Source organism: Schistocerca cancellata, chromosome 2, assembly GCF_023864275.1.
Source record: "Schistocerca cancellata isolate TAMUIC-IGC-003103 chromosome 2, iqSchCanc2.1, whole genome shotgun sequence".
Lineage (NCBI taxonomy): Eukaryota > Metazoa > Arthropoda > Insecta > Orthoptera > Acrididae > Schistocerca > Schistocerca cancellata.
This window is the reverse complement of record NC_064627.1, coordinates 834,261,080-834,288,226: the sequence shown is the minus strand read 5'-3', so window position 1 is coordinate 834,288,226 and position 27,147 is coordinate 834,261,080. Positions and strand designations below refer to the sequence as shown.

Sequence of the window (27,147 nt, the reverse complement as noted above, 5' to 3'; positions counted from 1 at the left end):
AGTGCCAAAGAAACTGGTACAGGCATGCGTATTCAAATATGGAGATATGTAAACAGGCACAATATGGTGCTGCGGTCGGCAATGTCTATATAAGACAACAAGTCTATTGTGCAATTGTTAGATCGGTTAATGCTGCTACAATGACAGGTTATCATGTTTAAGTGAGTTTGAACGTGGTGTTATTGTCGGCGCATGAGCGAGTATACCATGAATATCAGGAATCCGGTAAAACATCAAATCTCCAACATCGCTGTGGCTGGAAAAAGATCCTGCAAGAACGGGACCAATGATGACTGAAGAGAATCTTTCAACATGACAGAAGTGCAACCCTTTCGCAAACTGCTGCAGACTTCAATGCTGGGCCATCTACAAGTGTCAGCATGCGAACCATTCAATGAAACATCATTAATATGGGTTCTCAGAGCTGAAGGCCCACTCATGTACCCTTGACAACTGCAAGACACAAAGGTTTACACCTTGTCAGGGACCGTCAATACCAACATAGAACAGTTGATGACTGGAAACACGTTGCCTGGTCGGATGAGTTTCTGTTTCAAATTGCGTCGGGCAGATGGACGTGTATGGGTATGCAGACAACCTCATGAATCCATGGGACCTGCATGTCAGCAGGGAACTGTTCAAGATGGTGGAGGCTCTGTAATGGTGTGGTGTCTGAGCAGTTGGAGTGATATGAGACCCCTGATACACCTAGATACGACTCTGACAGGTGGCACATACGTAAGCATCCTGGCTGATCACTTGCATCCATTTATGTCCATTGTGCATTACCAAGGACTTGCAACACTCTGTACATCCAGAATTGCTAAAGAGCAGCTCCAGGAACACTCTTCTGAGTTTAAACATTTCCGCTGGTCACCATACTCCCCAGACACAAACATTATTGAGTGTATCTGGAATGCCTTGCAACATGCTATTCACAAGAGATCTCCATCCCCTCGTACCCTTACGGATTTATGGACAGCCCTGCAGGATTCATGGTGTCAGTTACCTCCAGCACTACTTCAGACATTAGTTGAGTCCATGCCACGTCGTTTAGCAGCACTTCTGCATGCTTGCGTGGGCGCAACAAGATATTAGGCAGGTGTACTAGTTTCTTTGGCTCTTCAGTGTATATTTCCTAAACCTTTCAGCCTTCCATTCTTTGCTTAGTACTATCTTGTCTTCAGAGCTTTTGACATTAATATAGCTGCTTCTCTTTTCTCCCAAAATTTATTTAATTTTCCTATATGTGGCCTCTACACATATTCCATTGTCAACCAACCTTCAACAGTTTTGTATTTCTCCACTAGCCATTCATGCTTTGCCATTTTGTAGTTCCTCTCAATCTCAGTTTCTAGACATCTGTATTTCCTTTTGACCGCTGTGTTTCCCCCATTTTATATTTTCATCTTTTTGCCTTGTGGTTCCTGTGCTGTTTTCACTATATCATCTCTCAAAGGTACCCACATATCTTCTACAGTATTTCTTTTTACACCATATTCAGCCAGCCATTCATTGCCTAACGCTCCCTCTGAAACTGTCAACCACCTCGAGGTACCATCTCTTTATTTTCCTACCTTTGTGCAATTGCTACACACCAGAACTGAAGTTTGTTTCTTCTGATTGACAACATATTTTGAGTAGTCCCCACCTGGAGATATGAATGGAGGAATATTCTTCCTCTGGAATATTTTACCCTCTGGGATGTCACATCCTCATTAAACCAAACAGTTGAACAGCATGCCCTTGAGAAACATAATGGCTGGGGTTTTCCCTTGCCTTCATCTGTGCACACCACTAGGTGTCAAGCACAGCAAAGAATTGTTCGTTAAGGTTAGGTCTCAAAAATGTGATCAACAGGAAGTCCAAAATGGCTAAGCAGGGATGGCTAGAGGATAAATGTAAGGATGTAGAGGCTTATCTCACTAGGGGTAAGATAGATACTGCCTACAGGAAAATTAAAGAGACCTTTGGAGAAAAGAGAACCACTTGTATGAATATCAAGAGCTCAGATGGAAACCCAGTTCTAAGCAAAGAAGGGAAAGCAGAAAGGTGGAAGGAGTATACAGAGAGTCTATACAAGGGCAATGTACTTGAGGACAATATTATGGAAATGGAAGAGGATGTAGATGAAGATGAAATGGGAGATATTATACTACGTGAAGAGTTCGACAGAGCACTGAAAGACCTGAGTCGAAACAAGGCCCCGGGAGTAGACAACATTCCATTAGAACTACTGACGGCCATGGGAGAGCCAGTCCCGACAAAACTCTACCAACTGGTGAGCAAGATGTATGAGACAGGCGAAATACCCTCAGACTTCAACAAGAATATAATAATCCCAATCCCAAAGAAAGCAGGTGTGAAAATTACCGAACTATCAGTTTAATAAGTCACGGCTGCAAAATACTAACGTGAATTCTTTACAGACGAATGGAAAAATTGTAGAAGCAGACCTTGGGGAAGATCAGTTTGGATTCCGTAGAAATATTGGAACACGTGAGGCAATGCTGACCCTACGGCTTATCAAAGAAGCTAGATTAAGGAAAGGCAAACCTACGTTTCTAGCATTTGTAGACTTAGAGAAAGCTTTTGACAATGTTGACCGAAAGACTCTCTTTCAAATTCTGAAGGTGGCAGGGGTAAAATATAGGGAGCGAAAGGCTATTTACAAACCAAATGGCAGTTATAAGAGTTGAGGGGCATGAAAGGGAAGCAGTGATTGGGAAGGGAGTGAGACAGGGTTGTAGCCTCTCCCCGATGTTATTCAATCTGTATATTGAGCAAGCAGTGAAGGAAACAAAAGAAAAAATCGGAGTAGGTATTAAAATCCATGGAGAAGAAATAAAAACATTGAGGTTCGCCGATGACATTGTAATTCTGTCAGAGAGAGCAAAGGGCTTGGAAGAGCAGTTGAATGGAATGGATGGTGTCTTGAAGGGAGGATATGAGATAAACATCAACAAAAGGAAAACGAGGATAATGGAATGTAGTCGAATTAAGTCGGGTGATGTTGAGGGTATTAGATTAGGAAATGACACACTTAAAGTAGTAAAGGAGTTTTGCTATTTGGGGAGCAAAATAAATGATGATGGTCGAAGTAGAGAGGATATAAAATGTAGACTGGCAATGGGAAGGAAAGCGTTTCTGAAGAAGTGAAATTTGTTAACATTGAGTATTGATTTAAGTGTTAGGAAGTCGTTTCTGAAAGTATTTGTATGGAGTGTAGCCATGTATGGAAGTGAAACATGGACGATAAATAGTTTAGACATGAAGAGAATAGAAGCTTTCGAAATGTGGTGCTCCAGAAGAATGCTGAAGATTAGATGGGTAGATCACATAACTAATGGGGAGGTGTTGAATAAGATTGGGGAGAAGAGGAGTTTGTATCACAACTTCACTAGAAGAAGAGATCGGTTGGTAGGACATGTTCTGAGGCATCGAGGGATCACCAATTTAGTATTGGAGGGCAGCATGGAGGGTAAAAATCGTAGAGGGAGACCAAGAGATGAATACACCAAGCAGATTCAGAAGGATGTAGGTTGCAGTAGGTACTGGGAGATGAAGAAGCTTGCACAGGATAGAGTAGCATGGAAAGCTGCATCAAACCAGTCTCAGGACTGAAGACCACAACAACAACAAGGTTAGAAGGCCAAATCAGTTAATCATCTACATTTTTTCACCAATAATTATTGAAAATGTTGATGCTGACCTTCAGGAATATGTTCATCTGGGCCCTCCATGGCTAGACTTCAGATATGTTGTACCTACAATACGGCTATCTGCATGACTAGGCTTACAAGATACCCCACCACCACAGCGACAGTGGTGTGAGGATTATAATCCTGAGTTCCTGGATGAATGACCCTACATATTGGAATAACCGTTAGTGATCTCAAAAGAATAATTCACTGGAGAAAGTGATAAAATTACAAGGAAACGCAAGGCTGGCCACCTCTTAGATCTTGAACTATGTAATGTGATCTCTGATCACAGTGCTTGCTAAGTCCATTTCTTTGTTCTTAAATGGTGGCCACCTTAGTTGCAAGCGACCTGCTGAGGTGTGCACTTTTGTTTGCTAGTGAGCTGTCAACTGTGTGTCATGTGCAGACCAATGTACTTCATGTGTCCTTGCCATCTCTCTTCTGCTCAACGTGGCATCGCAGTATCCATTAACTATGGGTGAAGGGAAAGTGCTTTGTTGTCAGGCATGGAAGATTGTGTGCCACATTACAAAATTTATGTTGGGTAAGGCACATGAAGGTGTAAAAATACCAGTAAACGTCTAACATGTTTAAATAAGGGAAAGACAACCAATCACCTATAGCAGATCTATGCATGGACCCAGTAAAACATAACAGCATACACCCTATATTTCAAGCACTAGCTTTTTTCTATCATGGGAGTGTGCATTTGGATGTCACTGTGGTTGTGTGTTGGTTGGTTGGTTTAAAAGGGGGGAAAGGGATCAAACTACTTGGACACCAGTCTCTTCTTCATTTTAGTGTTGGTATCACTTATGCTATGTTACCCACTAAATTTGTTTAGCGAGATTTCCTTCTTGCTGTGGGTGTTGTGACTTATATATTCCTTTCATCTTCATTTATGTGATGATTTATTTTCAGTGCTCTAGTCACATAGTACAGATTTTGAACTTTTGTATTTGGCAAATTACTCATCATACAAACACAACCTTTTAATATTATCATTTGCAGGCTCACTAACTGTAGCTTGGAAGTTCTGTGAGACATGCATTTGTGTGAAGGCTTCAGCTCTGCTACTGCATGGAGGCCATCTGCCCTACTGTGCCATCTGAGCAGCTGTGGTCAATTTATTTTGTACGCACTGTGCCTTCACAAGGCAAAATTCCATTAATACTAAGAGACACATTTACAAGAGAGAATATTACTTCTAGCTTTCAGACCCATTAGTTCTTTCCTCACAGAGGGAAAAGAGGGATAAGAGGTATGTGAGAAAAGTAATAGATTGACAACACTGTGAGCAATCTGGCAAAGCTATGTTGTTCTATTGCTTAGACCAGTGTGATCATCCCTTACAGACATTCAGCCCGAGTTTTAGCTCTGTACATCTATCATGTGATTTTTGAGAGTGCCATGGATGAAGTGCTTTTGTTGTGTGTTACGAAAATGGAACAGCTGAATTTAGAGCAACATTATGCAACGAAGTTTTGTGTTACACTTGAGGAATCCACAAATGTGACTTTTGAAAAGTTGAAACAGCTCTATGGGGAACATTCCTTATCAAAAGTGCAAGTTTTTCACTGGCACAAATCATTTTTGGAAGCCTGAGAACACGTTGAACATGAACTTCACTCAGGGGGACCTTCAACTTCAAAAACTGATGAAAATGTTGAATGTGTGCATGCTCTTTTAAGATCAGACAGACATTTAACATGAAGGATGATGGGTGACTTGAACATTTTCACTGTACATCAAATTTTGACTGAAGATTTGCACATGCCAAAGGTTTGTGCAGAAATGGCACCGAAAAATCTCACAACTGACCAGAAGGACAATCAAAGAAACATGTGTACTGATCATCTTGAGGTGACTACCAATGACTATGAATGGTTTAGTCATGTGATCACAGGTGATGTGTCCTGGGTTTTTGAGTACTAACCTGAGACAAAGTAGCAAAGTGAGGAGTAGCAAAATGAGACATAATCTCAGCTGAAAAAAGCTTGAATGAACAAATCAAAGTCCAAAACAAGGCTGATTTGCTTTTTTGACAGTAAAGGTATTGTGCATAAAGAATTTTTTCCTCCAGGACAAACTGCCAACCACGTGTTTCACAAAGGTGTCTTTGAAAGGCTTACGGAAAGGGTGAACGGAGTGAGACCAGTCACTGCAGACAAGTGGATGCTGCATCATGGCAATGGCATCATGTAATTTTTTTTATCTCACAAGACATTCCTGTTGTTCCACAGCCCACCTATTCACCTGATCCGAGTCTTGTAACTCTTTTCTTTTCCCAAAATAAAAAAAATGTCTTAAAAGGACATCATTTTGGGACTCTGTAGAACATTCAAAAGAATGTGACCAACATGTTAAAGGCTCTACCAGTTGAAGCATTTCAGAGTGGTTACCAAGACTGGGAACAACAGCTTTGCTATTCAATTATTTCTTTCCCAGAAGTAAGGTACTGAAATAATGATATCATACACCTTTCAGGATTGAAGTAATGTTATAACAGACATTTATCATCTGTTCACGGATTTTATGAGCTAGGTCACTTTTATGAATGTAATAGTTGTATTATGACATCCTAGCAAGCCTAATACGTATCTGTCATACATGTTATTAGAATTAAGGTAAATCGACAGCTAATCATGAATGTTACTAATTCTTGGGTACAGGTACTATTAAACTTTGTTTCCACTTAGTAGGATACATACCATTAATTAGAGAGAAATAGTAGATGCCTAGAAGAATTGGAATAATAATTTTGACATTTTTAAATCTTGCTTGTACTCAATCCATTGACAATGATAAAGGTATTCTGGCTAGTGAAATTACAGGTCATGCAAGCACCATAGTGGATGTAGATTTCTGACATCATTCTCTTTAAAATGGAGATGTGTTCAACCTTAGAAACATCTGCAATACATGATCATAAGCCTTGATCATTGTGTTACTATATTCTAGTTTTACTTTACATAATTAGGCCCAGAAGACTGTGTGCACCTACAAGGCTCTTCTTCCACTGGATTCTGTTTTGTGCCTTGTTTCTGCCGCCAATCAACCTTTATGCCAATCTGAAGCAGGCCCTCATGGATTCTGCCTCTCCACCTTTTCTTTGCTCTTCTTAGTGGTCTCCCTTATCAGGGAGCAAAATCTGTGAATTTTAAATGCCATCGGCATTTATCCATCTGAGCAACATATCCCAACCATACAAGCTGCCTACCTACAATGTTAGATCTATAGTACATTTCATCCAGCTCACAATTATGCCAGATCCTCCATTCTCCAGTGATCTCATCTTGTATTAGACTATAGATCTTCCTTACGACTCATCACTCAAAAATGAGAAGATTATTTAAGTATTTCTTCCGCACACTCTTAAGTTTCACAACCGTATAGCCCTACTGTTTGGATCAGTGTTTTGTACAGCTGCAGTTTGAAATTCCCTGAGAGACTTCACAATTTAAAAAGCTGACTCAGACTGAAGTATGATTGGTTTGTGGCTTGGATCCTTGCTTTGATTTCTGCCTCACAAGATGTGTTCTCTGAACGGATTACCCCCAGATATTTAAAATTGTGAACCCTTCCGCATGATCACATTCCCACTACCCGAGGCCGAAATGGGTCTCTTGAACAGGCATGTGTCCTACTCATTATCAAATACCCAGTCTTTGATTCATTCACAAGGATACCGATTCTGCTCGCTGCCACCTCCACCTGTCACTCATCTGCATCAGTTCTTCCTTAGATCCGGACAAGACCACATCATCGGCAAATGCGAGCTGTGTGATTTTCTCATCCTCTACCTTGATCCCCTTCACATTCTTATGGAAAGCTTTCCTCATTATCTTTTCAAGTGCCAAGATGAGCAATATTGGTGACACATCCATCTCCTTGTCTCAACCCTGTGTTTGTGTACGAGCTCTCCGTGACTTGATTCCAGAGCTTCACTTTGCCTTTTGAATCAGTCAGATGAACAGTTATCTAAGGATGATGAGTTTCTTGGATATTCCAAACTTGGTTAGGCAATTCATCAGGATCTCCCAGTGGATGCACTCATAAGACTTCTTAAAATCTTTGCAGATCTTTGCCATAATCTCACTTCTTCTCAGTGAGCTGTCACTGCACACAGAAGCTGTAGACAGGTGAACGGCTATTTCTGAACCCCCCCCCCCCCCCCCCCGACATTCACTGATAACTACTTCTGCAAATGGCTGGATTTTATCCAGTATGCAGTTGGACACATTCAGGAGAGCATGTCCTCTGTAGTTGGTGTAGTCCATTTTGTCACCTTTCTTGTATACCGTATTTACTCGAATCTAAGCCGCACTCTTTTTCCGGTTTTCGTAATCCAAAAAACCGCCTGCGGCTTAGAATCGAGTGCAAAGCAAGCGGAAGTTATGAAAATGTTGGTACGTGCCGCCACAACTAACTTCTGCCGTCGAATATATGTAGCGCTACGCAGGCATGTTTTGTAGGCACAAAGATAAATACTGGCGCCAAAACCACTGCGTCAGTAAATAAATTAAAAAAAAAAAAAAAAAGTGGGAGACGAGCTTTTTTTCTCTGCCGTGAGTTTCGACCACTGCATTTTCATACATTATCCAACGAAGTAAATACAAATTCCGTATTGTTCATCTTCGAATGTAGCACAATTTCAGTGTACTACGAAAATCTGACTGGCAAGACTTTTTGGGATGTTTGTCAATATGGCCAACTCTACGTTCTGAATTTTTTCCTATCTGTGAGAAGAGATGGTTGCTAATAAGAATCTGATGAAATTTGAATCACATACAGTATTCTCTTCACCATAAGAATAATACGAATATAAACATTTTGCCATGTATTGTTTCATGTTTGCTGCTATCTCATTTCAATCCGGTCTGCCTAATAAACTACGAAACTAGAGTGAGACAACAGCAAACGCGGAAGAATATACGTATCGTGTCATGTTTATATTCGTATTATTCTTATGCCTAATAGTGATACAGTCAGAAATGAAGCACGGCAAGTGACTAGATTTTTAAATCTAAGTTGACTCTAATTTCTGTGCAGAATTTGATGTAATAAAGAAGCGGCTGCAAAGATTTTCAAACGGAGAAAAATTTTCGCCTAACTCTCGTTCAGAACATGTTCTATCATACGCAGTCTATTATTTGATTCTTGTTGATCATTATCAGAGAAAGCAGCAGTGTAAGTAACAACAAGTAGCAGTCTCTTGCCATCGTTTCGTTAATGAGACGATTCCTGTTTTTTTTTTTTGTTTTTTTTTTTTTTTAAATTGTACGCGGCGGTAGCGCGCACAAAAGCAAGCCATGCCGCAAGCCGCGACAGGCCGTGAACACGCACTATCAGAATGCGACAAACAATGCATGACACATTGCAGTAATGCATTTTCAGCTTAAGAGTGACGCAAACACCTATAACAAAGAAAACGGCACTTATCAGATCAAAGCAAAATAAGCAATCGATTCAAACCAGACGAAGCACGTGAAAAAGGAAGGGTACCCGTATAAATACGGACGGAGCGCCTGACGCATAGCAATGGCTACGTGGTAAAGCTTAACTGCTATCTTACGACTCGAACCAAACTACTATAGCTGTATCATCATTCATTCGACCTAAATTGTGTCTCATATTACAATGGACCAACTTTGTTTCGATTTGGAGGTGCGGCCTAAAACTTTTCTCTCCCCTTGAATTTCGAGTCTCAAATTTCAGGTGCGGCTTAGATTCGGGAATTTTTTTTTTCCCTTTATTTCGAGTCTCATTTTTCAGGTGCGGCTTAGATTCAAGTGCGGCTTAGATTCGAGTAAATACGGTATACAGCTGATTACTGCTATATTTCTGTCCTCTGGAATCTCCTACAAAATCCAGATTCTCTCGACTAGATGGTGATTTTTCTAGTGAAAAGTCTCTCCTCCAACTTGAATTACTTCTGCCTGGATTCTATATTCTCTTGCACATTTGTTGTTCTTCAGCTTCATTCTATGATTCCTTACATCCTCCAGTGTAGGTACTGGATACTCTAAATATACAATGCCAGGAGGTTGAAATTCAACAGATCTTTAGGTTCATCACAGCTTAGGAATCCCTGAAGCATTGTTTCCATCTCTCACCAATGTTGGAGTCAAGTATGGTCCCATTATTGTCCTTTTGACAGCTCTGGTATCCCTTACTAAGGGAGATAACTTTATGGAACATCTTTTGCAACACTTTCCCCAAGAAAACTTGTTGAACATCCCCTACCATTCCTTTGATATACATTCTCTTTGTTCTCCTCAAGGTTGCTTGGGTAGTTCTCCATACCTCTTTAAAATGTCCATTCCCTTGTGCAAAATCTGCACCTTATAGCCAGCTACCCATGGCTTCTCTTCTCTTGGCTAATGCCTTAATGCACTTGTCCCCAAATCAAATATTCTTGCCCCTGATCCTCTTCTTGATGACCACATCTGCAACGTCTTTTACTAAATCCTTGACTTCTTTCCACACTTCTTCTGGGTTCTTTCGTAAATCCTCTTTCTACACAATTTCAAAGCACCTGCTGAGCTGGAGCTGAAATACACCTTTCTTTGTAGTATCTTTGAGTGCATTGACATGGTGACCGATTGCTTTCTTAAGAATGTTACTAACTCTGGTTGTGGGCTGTACCTGTAGCCAACTTCTTACTAGGAAAAGGTTCCTCCCAGTCTCTGCACTCTGTGCGGTCTTTACATCCATCACCCAGTTCTTTGCTTTGATGTCAGTTGCAATGTCATCTGTCTGATTAACTGTTTTCCCATATGGTGACACTTAAGTTCTTTTATGCATACCCATCTGTAGGAAATTTTTGCTGTTGATGAACATTCCCTACAGCATTGCAAAAGTTATGAGCCTAATGCCATTGTTGTTGCAGAGTTCACATAAACTGTGTCTCCCATTTGTTAAATGGAATAAGTCATCTCTCTACACTTCAGCATTTATATCAATCAGTAGGATTTTACAACTGCTACTGCTGAAGGCGTCTGTGACTACATCCAGTTTCACACAGAATTCATCTAACACTTGGAATGTGCTTTCTTCTGTGGGTGCATGGCAGTTCACAAATGACATTTTTGCATATTTTTATGTCTTTGTTCACTGATGAAAATCCAGATACAACAGCAGCTACAGCCTTACTCGCACAAAATCGAATGCCCAATTAGTGTCCGATCTCACTTCTTCCGTTGAAGACCAGATGGCGGATACCAATATCCTCCGAGTGAACTTCTGTATAGCAACTAAATGTATCTTATATCTTACCATACCCTTGACTAGACTGACTCAGGCACCTGTTTATACAAACACCAAATATTCCATGTTCCAAATTGTGTACCTTGTTCTTACATTTTTCATCTATTTTGTAGTCTGTTTACTGTTAACAAGTAATTTGTTACAAGGCAGTAACCCATTGCCAACCACCAACCTGGAGAACTACAGTTCTTGATTTTGGAATAAACTTCCCCAAGGCGAATTGCTTTCTCTACAGCTGTCAAGGTTCATCTCCCCTTTTCTTAAAAATGTGAAGAGGTCAAGAACAGGAAGTGGGAAGACAGGGTGTTGTGAGACACACTCCATCTGGTTCACTGATTAAGAGCAGTCTGGCTTGGGAGCACTGCCAGTAGCTATGCTACTGCTGGCATAGCCATTAGTGTTATACGAACATGCAAATCTCTCTGCCGACAAGGGCAATGCTATTTTAAGACTGTATCTTCTGGAGAGTTTGTGTTAATATACTGTATACCAGAAGTGTGAGGTTTTGTGCATAAGCAATTTAGACAAGAAGAGAAGAATGTCAAAAATTAGATGGACATAACAAATAACTAAAGAGGTGGTACTGAATCAAACTGAAGAATGATGAGCTTTGTGGCACAACTCGACTGAAAAAAAGGTAACAGTTGACAGAACACATACTGAATAATCATGGAATCATCTATTTGGTAATGAAAGGAAGTGTGTGGGGGATAAAAATTGTAAAGGGAAACCAATGCTTGAATACAGTAAACAGAATCAAATGGATGTACTTTGTAGTAGATATGCAGAGATGTAGAGGCTTTCACAGTATAGACTAGGATGGAGAGCTGCATCAAATCACTCTTCAAATCAAACACCACTACCACCACCACCACCACCACCACCACCACAACAACAACAACAACCAGCAACATAAAAGGGAACTCAAGTCTGATGTGATATTCTCTGTCTAGCAAGTGTGGTGGTATATGTTACTATTCCAGGTAGCAACATGCCCCACTTCGTTTCAACTGTGCCGATGAAAGATGGTTGTGTAGAAACCTTAATTTATGGTAATAGTTATAGAGGAAAGTTCGCATACTGTGCGTGCAATTTGATTTATGCACAGATACAAAATGCAAATATAAGCACAAAACAGCCGTAAGGCGCAACAGAGGGCAGTGTTCTGCTGGTGAGAAGGAGCCATTTACACTTTGACATTGTGACTTGGAGGTGCCATGGGCCTCAAAGATGAAGTAGTCATGATGACAAGGGCTGTGGCTCCGAGGAGGGAGGAAAAAAAAGAATACTGTGTGGAATTAATTCATTAAGTACTTACTTACTTTTTGATTTTGTGATACGAATGATCCGTCTGGTGATAAGTTTGGTATTAAGAGCTCTTAAATGTGAATCTATAATTGATACGGTGGAAGTGTTATGGGGAGTGTTAACTACAGAAGGATTTTGACAAGATGATTTCATAGCTAGTGAGTAGCAAACGTAATTTTCCTTTATCACAGCGCTTTCCTTCAGACAGTGAAGAAGTTCGATTTAGCTACGAGTGGCACTACGTAGCAGGATCACAACTTCAAGGAGTGACAAGTGCAGAAAGAGAAGATTTAAAGGTAAAGGTAATTATGAACATATGATTGACAGAACACATTCAAAGAATCTGCAGCCTTTTTTAAGTACTCTCCAGGCGTGCATATCAGCAGCAACATTCCATAAGCATGAACTATTTATGTTTTTAGCAAAGAGTTAATAATTTTGAGTATTAGCAAATCTAGTTGATTTTGTGTTTCTGATTGTAATATCATGCAAATTTATTCTGAATAAGATCTGTTTTTATAATGTAGAAGCACCTACATCAAATGGTGAATGGAGGTGAAAGTTGTCATACACTGACAGTGTCTCCAACAACAAAAGCACCAACAACAAAAAAATCTAACAATAATCACACATATTACCAAGCAACTGCAGCTTCTCTCACAAAATCATTAAAGTAAAAACAACAAACAACAGTTTTGAAATTGCACCATACTGTAGGCCTCCCTGTGAAAAGCAATTATTTAAAACTTCAAGTCTTTCCTGAAGCAGAATTTACTGCCATGCCCTTCACAGGCAGCATGCAGAGTAAGGATGCAGCCATAGATATTACACTATTAACCAAAATAGAATTGTACCAATGGAAGACCAACGAACTTCACAAAAATAGAATGATTACAATACAGTTTGTTACCTGCATTATGCCGAAGTTCTGCAATTTCTTGTTTGTGCTGCCAATTTATTTTTTCTATTTCCAACTGCAGTGCTTTTATGGTTGCCTTTTCATCTCCTGCATTGCTAAATTCACGCAATATCTCTTGAAGTGTATTACAGCAGAAGTTCGCTATCTAAAACAGTAAAAATGATAACTGCTAGAAACCAATGTAAATTCAAAAACATTTTTAATATATTACAAATTTCTGACATCATTGATACTGGTGTGAAAAGATAATATTTCATAAGAAATGTACCATATTTACTGAGAACAAGCAAAACTCTGAATATAACAAAGTCCACTCTTAATTGCAAAGAATGTTTTGCTACAAAGGATTAAAAATTAGTGGGAAGTCAGCAACTACTGACAGTGATCAATGTGACAATTGAAACAATTTAGCTGCAATTTGCATGAAAGGGCTATGAGATGAAGCAGCCATCTGGATGCACTTTATTAACTTTTATGATTTTTTTTTTTTATTATTCCCAAAATCAACTTATGTGTTTTGACATTTCATCTTTTTCAAAGAGAATGAAATCCAACACAAAACGTGTATAGGAAGATACAAAAATATGTTACATTTCACTATTGCTTAGAGACATTGCATAATGAGTACAATATGGCTTTCCAGTATAGCTGACAAATTCAAACATTTACTGTAATGCTGAAAGAATTTTATACACTCCACAAGATTCAACTGTTCCAATTTGTTGAGGAAGTCAGTGACAGCTTTTCTTAACTTTTCATAGGTTAGGAAAGCAAGGTCAAGACTGCATTGTGCATGCTCAAACACTTAGTGGCCCAAATACAAAGCAAAAGTTGAATTTTTCCAACTGAGGATTGTGATGGATGAGAACAATTATCCTACTGGAAAGTGGAACAGTAAGTTTCTGATTTCATTTCTCAGTTCTTGGGACATGCAGCATCCAATCCCAAAATACTTTCCATGGGCTGTTAATTGGTTTTATTATTATTATTATTATTATTATTATTGATGTTGTAGTTGTTAAATAAGAGAGTTTGGAATTAATATTCGATAGACCAGTATTAGCTTTCTGTGAGGCCCTTGTCTCGTCACTAGTTACGATATTATCCAAACACTACTCGCATGGCTCCAAAAATGAGTAAGAAAATTTAGGGCAGTTCTTATAATATTTTTGTAATCATTTAAGTCACCTATATGATTCATAACATTACCAGTAGAGAAGATTGATACTAAAAAATCAATTTTTTAGGAAACGAGATAGTTGATCACATACTTCTCCTCAATAATGAAATTTGATCTACCTTTGTTGAACATTGCTTGCTGTTAGGTGCTTGATTGTGTAATTGAGACAAGAAACAAAGTGGGAGACAATACATGAACGCCAGTGAGTGCATATATTTTGTGTGTTATTTTTCAACACAAATGGGGTGACATCACTAAACTGCTTGAAGTACTTAAACTTCAAAATTTCAGTTTTTGAAGAAATGATCAACAAAGTATCCTAAACTGTTAACTTACAAATATATACTCTAATTCAAACAATTTCCAATTTTTTTTCCAGATTGCAAGGATTAATATAATTTCATTAGAAAATCATGCACCCCATATTTGTCTTCAGTTGAATATAACATTTTCTGATGTAAATTTCGACTAGCTAGATATCTATTTGTTGAAACAATGCACAAACCATTCAATTATGTTACTGTACTAGAGGGCAAGTGCGTGCAATCTGTGTTTACAATAATCAGATACAATATGTACATTTTTGGACATGTTATGACATTAAGTTCTGCCAAGAAGACATTGAATGTGCTAAAACAATACAAAATTGCTGAAGAGCAATTTATTTGTTGAAATTGGTAAAGCAAAACAAATATATCTGTGCAACTGACAACTGAATTTTATTTTGAAAATATACACTACAGTTGCTGCAAAAATAGCAGCTATGAAAAATATAAAATCCCTTCCTGCATTATTCAGTTATGTCAAATACATCTCACCGATTTTCTTGATGCTTTCTGCATTGTGCACACAGTCAGTATGAGTGCTTGTAGTTGAAAGTCCTACTGTCATGGTACAATAATTTATTTATCATTAGGACAAGATTATTTTATAAATGGCAACTTGCCAAACAAAATGTTATCTTTATGGCAGCTACATTCTTGAGGTAGTAAAGTACAAATGATAATTTCATCTGAATGATTTAAAATGATTTGTTGAATTGGAATATTTCAATATGTTCAAACTGAAATCCCCTTGAGATGGAAAGAGTTTGTGTGTATTAAATGCATACAAAATAGTAATTTTTTATGGGGGTGACACTAAACCATTGGATCATAATTTGAGACATAAAGCTACTATTTCAGTAACGAATTTATGGTATATGGCAGATGTTCAGTTACTAGAAAAATAAAGCTATTTAGCTCAGCTACAAATGCTCCACATATAATTGGTGATGAAAGCATCAGAAAATCAGCTTACTTTACATATTTCCATTCTTTGGGGCAATTCCACAGACAGACACAAAAGTATTCATTGAACAGTAGCCTGCTGTAAGGATAATACCTGGTGTCCATTCTCAAGCTTCATGCAGGCAGCTGTTTGAAAAATGATAAATACTTATAACAACCTCACAATACCTTTACTCTCTCTTATGAAGTATGCTGTGAAGAAGTATGGATTACTTGAAAATAATAGTAGTATTCGTAAATATAACAGCAAGAACAAAAATAACCTCCACTGTCCACAACGTAACCCTATACTAGTACAGAAAGTAGTGAAGTATAAAGCCATAAACATATCTGACCACTTCCCTTTCAAACTAACAGTTCTGACAAGTAATGAAAGTTTTAAAAACAAAATGAAATCATTTCTACTTGATGACAACTTCTTCTATGCCATAGATGAACCAATAATATTTAAAATTTGTGTCACACTTATCAAATTTTGTTGTAGATGAATATTTGAGAAGTCTTATTATGTAAAGGACCAGTATGTAGTCAAATTTTCTCAAAGAAAGTGTATCACTGGACAGCTTAGGATTTGTATCCAGAATGAATCTTTCACTCTGCAGTGAAGTGTGCATTTTTGGATCAAAACTTTGAAACACTCCATGAGATGTGCCTGCATGTTCAGTCAATAAGAGCATTATGAAAGGCAAAGATTGAGATCTGGTTCAGTACCCAGTTTAAATCTGCCCTTCCCTTTTGCCACACAGCACTGTGCTTGTCACTGTCAATCTCACCTCCACCTACACCAACATCAGGAATGCCCACAGTTTTGCTGTCATCAAACAGCACCACTTCCAATGTCTGGGTGACAACAAACCAAATTACCTCCTTCCTGGTGACTACACAACTAATTACTTTCTTATTCATAACTACTTTTCCTTTAAAGATATAACTGAACTACAAATTTAAATTAGTAAAGGTATGGGCACGGTATCATCACTTACTGTCCTGTTCATGGGTCCTTAGTAAGAAGCCTGCTAGTAAACCATCACCACAGTCAGACTGATTGATGATACCTTTTCATACGGATCCAGGGTACACTACCTTATCTTTATTACCTTAAGAGCCTCAACTCCCTGACCCATTCATTTCCCCATGACCCTCCTGGATCTAACCTCAATGATGACTCCATAAGAAGATGTGTATATATTAAACCTACTTATCAACAAAAATGCCTTCTTTCTGACAGTTGTTACCCAGTCCACACCAAAATGTCTCTCTCTGTCAATGTAGCCATACACGACTGTCACATCTGAAGTGGCAAGCAGTCTCATACAATGCAAAAATGTTTCAGTAGCCTTTACAGTTTGACTCTATCTATCCCACCCCATCTACAAACAATTCTTCAATGTCTTCTCTTCAAATAGATGCAATATTCATCACAGGTCTGTAGAGCAGCCATGTAGGAGCACACACTGCCTTACTCAGTACCAGCCAGAAATGGAACAGCTACCTCTTACCATGCTCTGAAATGAGATATATCCTTGTTACTATCCTCCTATGCTTTCTTTCATCTCACGCTGTATGACTTAGGGTATAACGAGCCTGCTTGTCCACAGACTTCTCAGGCACACTGTTCTGGATTTGTATGTTTAAGGATCACAATGATTTTTGCTACTCAAATGATTTTCACCTCAAAGTGGTGTTCACTATATTAATCCCACTGCTCTTGAACAAAGTACTATGTGCCGCTGCGGTAGGGCTGTATCAAATGGTTCAAATGGCTCTGAGCACTATGGGACTTAACATCTGTGGTCATCAGTCCCCTAGAACTTAGAACTACTTAAACCTAACTAACCTAAGGACATCACACACATCCATGCCCAAGGCAGGATTCGAACCTGCGACATAGCAGTCGCTCGGTTCCGGACTGCGCGCCTAGAACCGCTAGACCACCGCGGCCGGCTGGGCTGTATCAACCACTTTAAGACTTCCGTATTTAGGTATCAAAGCACTATTGGAAAATTACTCTTATTTTGTTTGAACAATGGAAAGTTCAAATTAGAATATCAACAATTTGCCACTCCCAATCTCACACCCTTGCCACAGGAATCATATCCTTATGGAAGACCCAAGTACAAGACCTGACCAATCCACCCAACCAGCATTTCCTATTCCAGTCCTGTCACAGGCTTATCCTAAGCATTCAGAGGCCGGGCCATCTGTGAAAGCATTCATGTTGTGTACTAGCCATGCTGCAATCATTGCTCAGCTTTTTATGTGGTATAACAACCAACCAGCTATCCACCAAGATGAATGGCCAGTGTCAAGTTGACCACCCTGTTGCACAACATGCAGCTGAACATAACATGCTTGATTTCAATGGCTGCTACACAACCCATGCCCTCTGGGACCTCCACTCCACTATCAGCTTTTCTGCAGATGGGAGTTATTCTTACAACACATTCTCAGCGCCCGAAATCCTCCAAGCCTCAATGCACAGTAACCTACTATCTCCACATGCTCCACTCAACAGTTTCTGCCCCCTCTGTCCTATCACCTCCCAACACATGTCCCCTCACCCTCATTGTGCACTGCTCTCTGCCAATGCACCCTCTGCTCCTCTCCTTTCCACTCCCTCCCTCCCCCACACCTCCCAAAGCTGCACCAGACAGCCTTGTCTGCCACTTCTAATCCCGCACACTCTGCCAGGCAGTACCATTTCCCCTTCCCCTATTAGTACACTGATATCCATCCCCAAGCCCTCCTCCATTACAGATTGTTGCTCCCGTTTGACGCATTTTGGTTTCAGTCTGGCCTGAGCAGCCAGAGATAGTGGTCATAAGTGTGTGAGGTATGCTTCATTGAGTGAATGCGTGTGTTTTGTTTTCTTTTGTGATGACTGCCTAGGCCGAAAGCTTAATGTGTAGCAGTCTTTTCATTGTGCATGTCCGCAACTCAATGTGTCATTTTCTTATGTTTAATTTATAAATAAATGGATGGTTGACTCAGGCAATTAAGATATTTTTATGGAGGGTAACTTAACATTGGCTTCACACAAGTTTGATGTTAGAATTATGGCAAACTTAAAACTGCCATCCAAACTGAAGTTTAATGTATGACATGAATGACAAACTACATGACTTTCCAGCTTTTATCTGCACCACAAGCCCACATAATAACTGGCGAGGCAGGGACATAGTTCAAGGATGATAAATAAACTTAAGTTAATATACAGCACGATTCAAAAGTTTTTGTATACGCTTCATGGGTGTGATGTAAGCATCAAAATAAGAATAAAACTTTAAATAACGTATGGTCTGAAATTGCTTTATTTCAGAGTTATGCAATAGAGTAGGGATCACAAGTACAACACAAAATTAATTCTTCTCAGAAAGCAACAACATGAAGGAACCCAAAATTCAACTCAACCACACATACTGTATGTTTACCTTGGAAAAATTTAAAAACGATGTCCATGTAGATGAAGACTGTAACATGGTTGACTTCCTACTTCTCCTGGAATATGGAGGCTATGTTCATCTCATTCTGCACAGCTATTTTCAGTTCACTGCTATAGTTCTGCTACATTTCCAATTGCAACACCATACACCAGCTCCTCGAGACAGACCCAAAGATAGAAGTCCAGGGGTTAATATGTGGAGAGCTGGTAAGCCAAGCATCAGTTGCTGCATGACCTGTGCACTTATCAGGCTAAGCAGCTTTGAGATATTCTCTTACCTCCCAAATGAAATGTGCAATGGCACCTTTGACAAAGCAACAACAGTTGATACGCAGGTGAACACGATGCACCGACAGTCTGTACTGGCACATTATATGGTGCCTTCCACAAATGACATTATGCACCATACGTTGGAAATACAGCAGTTTCAGACAAAACTTCATTTAACATTTGACTTTTATTTGACCCACACGCATGAAGCGTGTACAGTTATTTTTGAATCTCTCTCTCTCTCTCTCTCTCTCTCTCTCTCTCTCTCTCTCTCTCTCTCACACACACACACACACACACACCTGTGCACCTACATTGTGCCAGATGGACACACAGAGCTAGAATTGCAGTTTGGTAGATGGACTGGAATAGGTGTAATGTTGTATGGGACGACAAGCAGTTGGATGTAGCTAGTGGCTCTGAGGGAGGCAGCATGTGTGCAGGCTAGTTGTACAGGAGGGGTGGTGGCAGGTGCACAGGGGCTAGGCATGCAGCACACAGGTACCAAGCCAGCGAGGTAAACACATGATGAAGATCATATGCAGGTGTGGATTGGGATGACATGACAGGACAGAGGAAGGGCAAATTGTTAGGCAGAGGGTGTTAATATTTAGACACATTTATGTGGAGAAAATATGCCAATAAGTATTACCATGAGGTACTGTCATCTCACCTTTTCAGCATGCTTGTGAAATTCCGCAGTATTGGGACCTGCATCTGAAGTGGCACACGGAAGATAGGATTGATTGTTGCCCAATACAGGTGAACTTCTATATTGGGCATCTAAGGAGTCATCCATGCTATTTTCAACTACATTATTGTTCTGTCCATGCTCTGCTCTGCTATTAGGAAGTAGAATTACACTCTCGGGAGTTGCACGTCCTGGTATGTCAAGAGCTGATGCTTGTTTACTGTACTTTATTCCTACCAACACAGTTTTGCATGTATTAAGATTTTTAGTTGTTGCATCAGAACTAATATCTGATGGAGACCTATTAGAGAGAGACTTTTGGGATGTATCTTGCATACATTGTTCCAGTTGCTCACTAACATCTGATGTAGACCTATTCGAGAGAGACTTTGGGGACGCATCTTGTGTACATTGTTCCAGTTGCTCATCTGGAGCATTACTTGATTCCACCATTTGCAATGACTGTTTTGCCTGTTTAGTTACACTTTCTTCTGCCATCTCATTTTCACTTTGTATATCCTCATCACTTTCATGTTCACACACCATTTCAAAAGGTAAGAGAATATCGTCAGTGGCTTTGACTAATTCTACACTTTTAGCACTGGTTTTGTTTGTATTTATTGTACTTGTGTTACTTTCATCTGGTTCAATATTTCCTACATTCTCAGAAGCTGGGTACTTGTCTGTAGCGGTAATATTTACTTCTTTTTGTTCTTCACATACTAAACTTGTGGATAACTGTGACACTGAAAGTATATTTGTGTTTTTATTAACAGAAACACATGTATTCTGAATCTCAGGCTGGTTTAAGGCTTCTGTTTCAGGAGGGTTTTCGTCACCAGATGTGTGTGTCTCATCCGAGATCTTTACGTCAGAAGCAGGTTCAATGTCAGACTTATTTTCTTCCTTGAATTTAGTGGTCATGGGCGCTTCTGTTGCTTTCCTCTTCACACACATAACACTCACATCACGGATACGAATTCCTGAAGGTCTAACGGAAACATCTGGAATTTTATTTTCATCAGCATCGTCAAAGGATAGTTTTGAGGTCTCTTTCTTAGATTCAGGGGAATGTCTCACATTTGCAGACATTTTTACCACAATATGTTCATCAGAGGTGTCTGGGCTGTCATCTGCTTCATAGTCTGTCAAATTTTCCCACTGTTGCTCAGGAACTGATTTAACTACTGATATTTCTGGCAAAGCACTACTCTCTAAAATAGTTGTGCCTTTGTCAACTCCAGAATCTGAATTGTTACATAAAGATAGTTGACCATTTTCACTAATGTTCTCTCTTTCCTTTCCCCCAACTCTGTTCACGTCTTCAGATGAAAAAACAAAAAACTTAGCACTTGGAATTGTTGGTTCATTTTTTCCTTTTCGGCCTTCTTCTTGTCCCTCTTCCTCTTCCTCCTCCTCCTTTTCCTCTTTCTGCTCCTTTTTGTCTTCTTCACATTTCTCTTCTTCCTTCTTTTCCTCTTCTTCACACTTCTCTTCCCATTCCTTTTCCTCTTCTTCACGCTTTTCTATAATCAAGGTGTCAGATTCCACATTCTTATTGTGCTCAAATTTTTCGGTGTCCAATTTGTCTGCTGTGATTGTTACTTCCTCTGTGGTGCGCCTACTGTAACCATGTTCAGGAACTGCATCTGAGGTGGTTACAGTAATGCAAAGTACAGATCCATCTTTTGCTGGTTCTTTACTACTGGAAACTTTTATGGGATCTTTGTCTGACAGCAAAATTAATTTTTCATCTGAATATTCACTTTCTTTACTGTATATGTCATTCAGACCATCAACTGCATCATTTCTGGGTGTAAAATCTACTATATCAGCATTGCTCCAATATGGGGACTGTTGATTGAAATTCTCCTCTTTCAGCGAGCCTTCTTCATCAGCATCCTTATATTTTTCTAATGCCTGTTTCTTTACTGGATCCATTATGTTAACATCTGGATGGGATGACTCTTCCACACTCAGTTCTGCAGATAGTTTGTTAGTGGTAGTTTTTAGTTCAGTGACACTGTCCAACTGCTTTACTAGTGGTGCAAGGGAAATTACATTTGAGCTGTTTTCTGTGCATGCACCTGAATTTTCTAACAGTTCTGTTTTTACATTCTGTTCCAGTAGCACTTGCTTACTTTCCAGAGATATTTCAGAAGATGTTTTCATTTCATCATTTATACTAACAGATGAAACTGACACAATAACACTCTTTGGAATATTCGCTCTTACACTTGAGTCATTTGGTATTTCACTATTACATGACTGCCTTTCAGTGGTCAAACCTAACTCTCCACTGTCCAAAGAGTTTGAAGTAACTGATTCATTTTCAGGCACCTTCAGCTCTGAATCAACTGGCACAGAACACAATACACGTTCTTGTACTGCACCAGAGTATTTCTTATCCAGCAACTCACTGTCAGTATTTGATTCAGCTTTGTCAAGAACAGGAGAGTTTTCACTTTTTGTTGTTTCCTTCTGCAGTGGTACATTCTCATCAGGTTGGCTGCTTTCACCTTTGGTTCCAGTTTTTAATTCTTTTGGTAACAGTTCCTTCAAATCTTTACCTTTGTTCGGTGAATCTACTGAGGAGAGAAAATCTGTTATTTGTTCATTATTGAATGCAGTATTATCTGCACCAGAAGTAATATTAACATCTGATATTTCACAAACTCTTCCACTAATTTTCAATTGGCTGTCAGAGGTTCCATTTGGCACCACTTTTGAGCAGCTGTCTCCATCAGACTTTACCGAATTTTGTGGTTGCAAACAGTCTCGATGCAGAGAACTGCTGTTGTCAGAAACATTTTGAGTTTCTGTAACTGGTCTTTCCACTTCTGGTTCTGGTATATCACATGTTGGTTCTAAGCTCATCAGCTTTTTCTGTAGGATGTCAACTATACCGGACTTACCAAATGACTTTGAAGCTTCATTTACAACATGTTCACCGGATTCATTGACTACATTTCTTTCACATTTTGTCCTTTTAGAAGGTATTTCTACACTTGTCTCACTGTCCTCTATGTCACTTTCTGTAAGTTTTATCTGTGCTGCTTCTTCCTCAAATTTAGACCATTCTATCAAGGATGCCCTACCTACTGAATTATCTGAAGTTAAACCATCCAGTTCTTCTGTGCTTTGTTTTCTGTCTATGCTTGGTGTTTTACTCCTCTTTTGTTTTGGAGGTTTCAGTTGGTGAGTAACTCCTTGGAGTTCATAACTGATAGCTAGTGGATCACCGTTGTTTCCCTGAAAGAAAAGAATAAAATTTTTAAGATCTACAGTAATAAATACAAACTAAATAAATTATTAGCAAGAACTTCTGTCACAGTACTTTACTTGGGGAGACAAGTAGCCTGTTTAAACAGAAAACTGGAGCAACAATGTAATCAAATATGCAAGTTTGCATTATAAGGTGGTATAGTTGACAGCAGTGACACACTGCACTTCAAGCTGTATAACATGAAGAGGAAAAAAAAAGCCAAATGCACTGACATGTGGCTGCAGCTCTACTCCTGTGACTGGAAAGCTGTACCCAGGAATTGGTCTAGAGTGTTCTGTAAGCCACTTTTTGTTGGACGAAGTACATTTCTTTAGGTTTCTTCAAATTACTGTAACCAGTCGTCTTTTGTTTTGTTCTTCAATTTTTACTGTTTCATTACCAGTTTTGAAATGTCTAGCGATTTATCATCACATAGTACATGAATTGCTAGGAGGTTTGAAACCAGTAATGTAAGAGCAAAACTTAAAAAAACAAAAGGGCAGGCAACTGGTTGCTGTAATTTCAAGAAATCTTTATTCATCACAGTTGCAGTGATACTCATCGATAATGGATAAAAGTTTTATATTTCTTTAGGATTTTTTCAATCAATCTAAGCCTGGCATTTGCCTTTCTTGCAAATCAGGTTAGCTTTAAATGCAGACAGTTATGGTCATGAGAGTTAGTTACCGTTGAGATTGGACATGGTGAGTTGATGTTAGTCAAGAGCGCCTTTAAGGTGACAAAGAGGCCATTATCAACATTTCACAGAGTTTGAACGAGGTCATGTAATAGGGCTACGAGAAGCTGGATGCTCTTCTGCAATACTGCAGGAAGACTTGGCAGGAATGTAGCCACTGTACATGAGGGAATTAGCGTACAGCTCTTGAGCATCATACTGCATCTGCACTAGCAGCAATGTGAGCAGCAGTTGGCACCACAGTGACAGAACGCACTGTTACAAATTCTTTACTTCAAGCCAGAAACCCTGTAGCGTACATTCCACTAACACCAAACCACCACCACTTGTGACTTCAGCGGTGTCAAGCAATACCTCATTGGAGGACACCTTGGTGATCTGTTGTTTTTTCTGATGAAAGCTGGTTCTGCCTGGGGGCCACTGGAGACCGTGTGTTGATCAGGAGGAGGTCAGTAGAGGGCCTGCAACCAACCTGTCTATGTGCTAGACACACCGGACCAATACCTGGAGTTATAGTCTGGGGTGCAACTTTGAATGATAGCAGGAGCACATTCGTGATTATCCCATGCACAGATCTGTATGTCTATTGGTGATTTGACCTGTTGTGCTGCCGTGCAAGAATAGCATTCCAGGGACACTATATGTGTCAAACTGTCCAATTACAGCCACAGAGCACTCCAGGGGTTCTTTCACAACAGGATAACATTCACCCACACACCGCTGTTGTAATCCAATATGCTCTACAGAGTGTTGACACCTTGACTTGGCCTACAAAATCACCAGATCTGTCTCAAATTGAGCACATCATCAGGTGGCAACTCCAGTGTCACTCACAAGCAGCATTAAACATCCCTGTATTGACCTTGCAAGTGTGATAGCCTTGTAATTCAATTGCACAAACCAACATCTGGCATCTACAAAAAAGAATGTGTGCATGTCTGCATGGTTGGATTCAACACTGTGGCGGTTGCACCAGTTATTAATGCACCCCAGCATTTCACATTTGCAATAGTTTATCTCATGCTTACATTAATTTGAGATCTTGCAATGTTAATCACTTAAATATGTTAGCCAGATAAACGTATTCCTGAAATTTCATTGTTGTTGTTGTTGTTGTCTTCAGTCCTGAGACTGGTTTGATGCCGCTCTCCATGCTACTTTATCCTGTGCAAGCTTCTTCATCTCCCAGTACTTACTGCAGCCTACATCCTTCTGAATCTGCTTAGTGTATTCATCTCTTGGTCTCCCTCTACGATTTTTACCCTCCACGGTGCCCTCCAATGCTAAATTTGTGATCCCTTGATGCCTCAGAACATGTCCTACCAACAGGTCCCTTCTTCTTGTCAAGTTGTGCCACAAACTCCTCTTCTCCCCAATTCTATTCAATACCTCCTCATTAGTTATGTGATCTACCCATCTAATCTTCAGCATTCTTCTGTAGCACCACATTTCGAAAGCTTCTATTCTCTTCTTGTCCAAACTATTTACCGTCCATGTTTCACTTCCATACATGGCTACATTCCATACAAATACTTTCAGAAACGGCTTCCTGACACTTAAATCTATACTCGATGTTAACAAATTTCTCTTCTTCAGAAACGCTTTCCTTACCATTGCCAGTCCACATTTTATATCCTCTCTACTTTGACCATCATCGGTTATTTTGCTCCCCAAATAGCAAAACTCCTTTACTACTTTAAGTGTTTCATTTCCTAATCTAATTCCCTCAGCATCACCCAACTTAATCCGACTACATTCCATTATCCTCGTTTTGCTTTTCTTGATGTTCATCTTATATCCTCCTTTCAAGACACTGTCCATTCCGTTCAACTGCTCTTCCAAGTCCTTTGCTCTCTCTGACAGAATTACAATGTCATCGGCGAACCTCAACGTTTTTATTTCTTCTCCATGGACTTTAATACCTACTCCGAATTTTTCTTTTGTTTCCTTTACTGCTTGCTCAATATACAGATTGAAAAACATCGGGGAGAGGCTACAACCCTGTCTCACTCCCTTCCCAACCGCTGCTTCCCTTTCATGCCCCTCGACTCTTATAACTGCCAACTGGTTACTGTACAAATTCATTAGTCTATATTAATTATTTCTCGGTGTTGCAATTTTTTTTCTACCAATGTATTACCGTGTTCATACTTAGGAGATACCCACATTACAGAAAATACTTTTATGTTGCAACAGTCTAAGAAAAGACTAAATTACAATTTGAAAACATAGTGCCACATTTACACAATTACTATTTTCGTGTTACTTCAGAGTTCACAAAATGATATATAAATTATAATAAGAAAAATTTAAGAACTGGGAGGAGAGTTCCATCTTAACGACGATTCCAGACCTTCACACTCTGCAGCTGTTATCTGCATGCATAAGTAACTTCACAGATTGCTTTATGGAGAATAAGTATGAGTGGGCTGCTCAACAACTTGCAATGCAGTGTGGTTAGTCAAAGAATGCAACTATCTCAAACAAGCGTATTACAACTAGTGACACAATGACATACTGAATGCCAAGTGATGATACTAACTGCAGACTTGTTAGTCGAATAGATATACAGTAACTATGTAAGCCAGTGACACTGATCACAGGCTCTGAGTCACAGAACCACTCAGGTGTGAGCTGATCTTTCTATGAGGATGTCTCTGCCAAGGTATAGCACACTTCGCATGTATTGCCAAATTCTTGGGCTTAAAGTATCCTGGGTAGGGTTGCTGCAGGCCCTACTGACATGCACAAGTTCCTGGAACAACAGTTTTCTGGTTCAACAGAAAAATTACTAGTATTAGCTGACTGAGGGAGCTCAGACAATGACTTCAGGCCATGTTATATGTTCAGCCATTTCTGCACCCTATCTTGCCACACAGTACGATTAACAGACAATAACATGGACTTTGGAAAAATAAGTGCCTCTATAATTTTTATTTGAGGATAATAAATTGAAGACAATGGACCTTGGAAAACCAAGTGCCTCTGTAATTTTTATTTTGGGACAATAAACTGCAGAACACTAGGAACTGAAGGGTGTCAGTAGTTCTAACGGAATGTTGTCTACTCCCGGGGCCTTGTTTCAACTTAGGTCTTTCAGTGTTCTGTCAAAC

General features: G+C 39.5%; 1 protein-coding gene across 7 annotated transcripts in view; it reads right to left on the bottom strand.

The window, feature by feature from the left end:
* The window catches only part of LOC126162737 (protein kinase C-binding protein 1), a 288,265-nt gene that overhangs the window by 56,722 nt on the left and 204,396 nt on the right, over positions 1-27,147 (bottom strand). For all 7 annotated transcript variants that reach the window (XM_049919405.1, XM_049919404.1, XM_049919407.1 and 4 more), the window contains 2 exons: positions 20,055-23,324; positions 13,192-13,345 (listed from right to left, as the gene is read on the bottom strand). In XM_049919405.1, coding sequence (XP_049775362.1) covers positions 13,192-13,345; positions 20,055-23,324 — 3,424 coding nt within the window. The remainder of the gene's footprint in view (positions 1-13,191; positions 13,346-20,054; positions 23,325-27,147) is intronic.